The sequence below is a fragment of the Morus notabilis genome, unplaced genomic scaffold (assembly GCF_000414095.1).
Source record: "Morus notabilis unplaced genomic scaffold, ASM41409v2 Scaffold39, whole genome shotgun sequence".
NCBI lineage: Eukaryota > Viridiplantae > Streptophyta > Magnoliopsida > Rosales > Moraceae > Morus > Morus notabilis.
Genome location: NW_010366566.1, coordinates 392,066 through 397,789, shown reverse-complemented (window position 1 = coordinate 397,789; position 5,724 = coordinate 392,066). Strand labels below are relative to the sequence as shown.

Genomic DNA, 5,724 nt, shown 5'->3' with positions numbered 1-5,724 from the left:
TTGCTGAGAAAATAAAACTTGGCATTACTCGTACTTCACTTAATTAGTTACACGCAATTGCTTCTTAACATACATATGACAAGTCGTCAGTTCACTTGCCTCTAAACATATGTCATTACCTTGCAAGGAAATATAGTAGTAGTTAATTAGTATTAGTAGCCTTAAACTTAGAATATGTACTCAACGGTGGATAGCTTGGAAGAACTAGGCCATGGGACTTGAATCACGACCATGTGTTCTTCATATTGGAACTCGACTTCTCTTCCATCAACGTGGCAAGCCGCCGGCTTTTCCGATGCAAAAACCCTCATCTCTCCGGAGCCCCTAACCCCGATTTGGACGGAGCTCTTCTCATCATCAAAGGCCAATGATTGGATGGCACCACCGGTGTTTAACATGTTCACTAGGCCTATAGGAGCAAAGTGGACAGACTTTTCAGCGAAAACAGTCACGGGTGCGACTGTAATAAGCTCAAAGTTGAAGGGCTCCAGTGATATTTCGACACTTTCGAAGGGATTGGAAAGGACAAGCTTCTTGGCCTGGGAAAAGTACATGGCGAAAACTCTCACACCCTCAATGGGAATTGGGCTCTTGCCACTGTTCCACTCTATGTCCTTGGCACTAGCCTTAGCGGTCACCAAGTGGGAATATTGAGAGGCACATTGGTTGCGCCTAGTCTCACGAGACCATCCTCCTCCTTGGCAATTGAATGCCCCAACAACTCCAGTATACTGCAACAAAACAAAAACACAAACACACATCATAAGCTACAAGCCTACCAAATGTGTATGAGGCCCAACTATTAAGTAAGAGTGGTTCGTGGCTCGTTACAGTGTTTTCTCTCACAAAAAATACACGTAAACCGAGAATAGTTCTGAATCATGATTTTGAATCCATGAACCATTTTTATTGACCTTCGACTGGTTCTCCGGAGTGGCAAAAATCTTAATCCTCTTATCAAGTTAAAATTAAGATAAAAAATCGGGGATCTAACATCATTTTCTCCTTTAGGACAAATATATTGTGAATAAAAAGCATGCAATACTTGAATGGACCTAAGGATGTTTGGTTTAGTGGCATCGCGAGGTTTGGAAGGAGGTTGGAGGTTCAATCTCGTATTGTATCAAAAAATTATAAATATACACTTGAATGGGAAAAAAGATATAATAAAGCAAACTACCTTGTTGAGGTTCCAAATTTTGAGCATGGTTTTGCCATCATGGAGAGGGTCCTCAAAGAGGCAGTCACGAGTGGGAAGGGCATAGTATTGGCATCTCAGAATGGAGCCATCAGGCAAAACAAGCTTCTTAAGCAAATCAAAGTCATGTTTCCCAACAGAGTCACTAACATAAATAGGACCTCCAGAGATGGCCCTGGACGCAGCATGAAACGCGGCGCATGGGTGGGTAGACTGGAACATGTCCCAGTCAGGGTGTATGAAATTGCCCATCCACAAACTGTTGTAGGCACAGTGCACCATGTGGCACCCCTGCAGCCAAAACGCACCGTTTGGATCGCCCGACGGATCCGTGCACCAGAAGTCATCACCTGTTTAATTTGTCATTAGTTAACATTTAGGTTCTGTTTATTTTACCGATTTAAGTTTAGAATTCGAGTTTTGCTACAGTGAAAAACTCTCATAAATAATTACATATAACTTTTTTACTGCAGTAAAAAATTCTCACATAAAGTCACATCTCAATTCAAATTTAAAACTCAAATTAACGAACTAAACGGACTTTTAATTAGACCCCGGAAAATAAAACTCATTTATAATGACAGATTTAAATTAGAAGAAAAAAAAAAGAAATTATAAATAATTTAAGTGACGTACCAACACGGCCTAAAGTAATGGCCTCTGTTCCGAGGAACATGAAGTCGTTGCAGTGCTCCATGCTGGCAATAACACCGTTGCCGTTGAAGTGTTTCCTGACAGAGGATGTTAGGGCTTTGTAGTAGGCCTTTGCAAGCTCAACTCGTCCACCATAGTTCTCGCATATCATCTCCAAGAGCTGTAGAATAACAAGCGATGTTATTCACAAGAAAAGACTAACGAGAAAAACTAATTAAAAAAATAACGAAAAAGTCGTATAGTTCATTCATTTGTTGTGGTTTTAGGAAAAGAATGCTTGTACTTTTGTGGTATAGCTAGTTTAAAAAAAAAATAAAAAAAAAAAAGAAAGAAAGAGTAAGCCGTAAAATAACCATACTCCATGTTACCTTGAATGTTTAAGATCTATTTGTTTTTTAAATAGAACTAACAAAAAAAAGGTTTCAGGAAAAGGTAAATAATTATGGTCTCATTTATTTTATCGATTTGAGTTTAGAGTTTGAATTTTATTATAATAAAAAATTATCATAAATAATCAAATTTAACTTTTTTGTTATAATAAAAATTTTAATATAAAATCACATTTAAATTCAAATTATAAATTTAAATTCTCTATACTTATTTTTACTAAAAATATAAAATAATTAAAATTTGTCGAAAAAGTAAAAGTAAAACCTTGTAGTACTAAATGAAAAATTGTGTTTACAACTAGCGTGCCGACCAAGTGGGTAATTAGCCATAAAGTCATAACATATAAAGAAAGCGTGCCGACCAAAACGATCAAGGAATTAACAGTAAATCCTATCAAATTTGTTAATCAAAGACAACCGAAATCAGGAGAAACGAATTAAAAAAAAAAAACAACAAGAACAAATAATAAACAAAGTTTTAGTGGTTAATTAAGAAAGTCACTTAATTACATTAGGCCCTACAAAGTGACACGTAGCACGTTTATGTAACAAGAAACGTTAAAGTTATCCCAAATCAAATATTAAACAGAAAGATTAATGAGAGAGAAGAAATACTTACATGAATGACGTCAACCTTGACCCCATCGATCCCGACCGATTCCAAGTGGGAGTGAAGTCCCTCATACATCTCATCAACCTTCTCCGGTGGGACCAGTCCCACACCGGTGCTCACGATCTTATCAACGGCCAGATCCTCCATCGTCATCTCCAACCCCGGCGACAATTTGGGCCTCACCACTTCCGCCTCCGGCAGCCCCGGAACATTGGGCCTCAGCCCACCCCAGTACCCGCAAAGCGCGTGCCACACGTACACGTACTCCACGCTCTCGAACTCCTCCTTCAGGTCCCTCACAAACGCCCCCATGCCCTTCCCAACGGCACTTTTCTTGGGACTCACGTAATCCCTGAACTTGTAATTCTCTTGAAACTTCAGCAATCTGCAAGGCATTTGTTCTCCGGCCACAGCCTGGCCCATTCCCTCCTTGGTAATTGGGTCGGAATCATGCCCAATGGACTGCCAGCCGTCGTCGATCAGGACCAGCCCAGGTGGGCACCCACCTTGGGCCAGGCCCTTAACTCCTTCCAGAACACCCTGCGGGTGCACCGTAAGGTAGAATGCGTCCCACGTGCACCAACCGAATTTGTCCACGATGCCCGGTGGGGTCTTCTCCTCCAAGAGGTTGAAAGTCCCGAGGTGAGTTTTCATGACTTTCATGGCCTCCTTGACCAGACTGTACGGATCATCGCCAGCGTGGAGATAAACGACACTCCGGAACCCGGAGGAGATCGCCGTCGTTGACCCGCTCTCGACGCAAACGGCGACGAAATCGTCGTCGTTTGAGTAGGGCTGGAGGGAGGCCCGGAACGGGCCTTCTAGAAGGGGCAGGATCAGGACGTACGGACGGCCCAATGGTTCGGAGTTCTCGAGGATCACCATTTGGGTCTCGCTCTCGAGGTCCCGACCTCTGGACCCGGTCCAGTGGGTGGTCCACCAGACCTTGAACCGGAAAATGCTCATGAACCGGATGTCTGTCAGCTTGCCGAGGGGCGCCACGTGGCGGCTGCTGGGATTGGCGGCCTCGAAGCCGAGGAAGCAACCGACGGTGGTGCTCGACTTGTGGTCGGTGTACGGTGACGGCGTGTTGTTGACGTTATCAGGGACGTCGGAGAGGATGACGTGGCCATTGGCCAGCAAGTTTGAGCCTTTGACGGTAAACGGAGACGGGTTAGTGCACCCATTCACCATTGCAGTGGCGTCAGAGCTAGCTTTGCCCAAGCTTGGAGGCATGGGAATCGACAGAGAAATTAAGAAGTTACTTCTGTGAGATCTGAGAGAGTTTCTTTTTCTTTTTGGGTTTTTGAATTTGATGAAATGAAGAGAACCGGAGGGTGGTATATATAGAGAAGCTGATAACACGTATAAAGGAGCAATCCTTAGTGTAGTATCAGAAGAAACTTCTGTATTTCTGTAGAATATTGGAAAAGAACGGAAAAAGAATCGTTTCTTGAGGCGATTAGTAAATGAAAATCTTGTGAGTTTGTGGTTTTGTGAGGATGACGAGTTTGGGAAATGCGCAATTTATAGACAAAGCTTTATGGGGTTTGGAAAGTGAGTACGAAGGTGGGTGGGAAAGTAGATTTGAATTCTTAAATCTTTTTTTTTCCGATTATTAATTATTAATGTTGCTAGAGGAATTAACGGGTCATTCTAAAGTGAAAAGTAACGGTTTCTAATTTCTTTCTGTGAAGCAATTATCCATAAAAAATTCATAATTAAAGGAAGAAGGAAATTAACTAATTATCCAAACATAATTGTATGGGGTAGTTGAGGGGGAAAAAAAAAAAGAAAAAACGTCCGGCGTGGTTTTGAGATGAGATGGTGACAATTAACGTATGAAATTAAGACCCTTAAAAAGTTTGATTTGACCAAAGGACAATGACTAATTAGTGATGACTTTTGTATAATTTATGGGCCCCTCTTTTATATATATATATATAAATAACCTTGAGGTTAATCATAAGAAAGAGGGAACAACATGCTGGAAAATTAATTTTCACTAATGACTCTTGAAGATATCAACATAGCGGTCTAGCCAATTTGAGTGTTCAGAAATACAAAATTTTGAGCTTCCTCTAATAAATGGTCTATTTTCACGTATAATGTAACACAATATAAGGTTTTAAGATTAATAAAGTGGTAAAAAAAATGAGCATATTAAAAAATCTATTTTTTATTTCATATTTATGTTTTTTTCAACTCTACTTTTTTTTTGTCATTTTATGTATTTTCAAACTCTCACTTAATTATTATTCACGTGTTAGATTCCATCTAAAAATAGACAATTTGCTGATATCTATGTATTTCAAAAAATCACGGTAGTTACATCTCTATTTTAAAACTAGATAATATATCAAATACCAAAATGAGAGAAGTAAATATACTAAAATGTCAGTTGGTAAATATAACCCAAAGAGAAACATTACGTGTATTTTTTATGAGAGAAAACATTATACCGAACTACGAATTATGATTCGAACTATGACACGAATCCTTGAACTAAACGCACTCTCGTAACCACTTCGTTGATTCGAGTTTGTAATTCGAGTTGAGATGTGATTTTATGTAAGAACTTTTTACTGTAGTAAAAAAGTTAGATGTGACTGTTTCTGAGAATTTTTTACTATAGTAAAACTCAAATTCTAAATTCAAATCGGTAAAGTGAACGGGGCGCATTTAGAAAAGCATTCCGCCACAAAAATCAGCCATACCCAGATGCAGCAAAGCATATAATTTTTTCCTAAAAGCTAATTACCACATAGCAAATAGACCCACCACAACCTCAGATACATTTGTGGCCAGAGTGTACAAATTTACCCAACTGCAGCAACCACATAAAATAAAATTAGAAATCGTCAAAATTA

General features: G+C 39.7%; 1 protein-coding gene across 1 annotated transcript; it reads right to left on the bottom strand.

Annotated features, from left to right (window-relative positions):
* LOC21403439 (probable galactinol--sucrose galactosyltransferase 5) lies at positions 1 to 4,375 on the bottom strand. The gene is made up of 4 exons (XM_010110508.2): positions 2,861 to 4,375; positions 1,835 to 2,012; positions 1,181 to 1,548; positions 1 to 731 (listed from the first exon to the last, which is right to left on the bottom strand). The coding sequence occupies exons 1-4, from the start codon at positions 4,088 to 4,090 to the stop codon at positions 168 to 170; spliced, it is 2,340 nt and encodes a 779-aa protein (XP_010108810.1). The 5' UTR covers positions 4,091 to 4,375; the 3' UTR covers positions 1 to 167.
* Between the last annotated feature and the right edge of the window lie 1,349 nt (positions 4,376 to 5,724).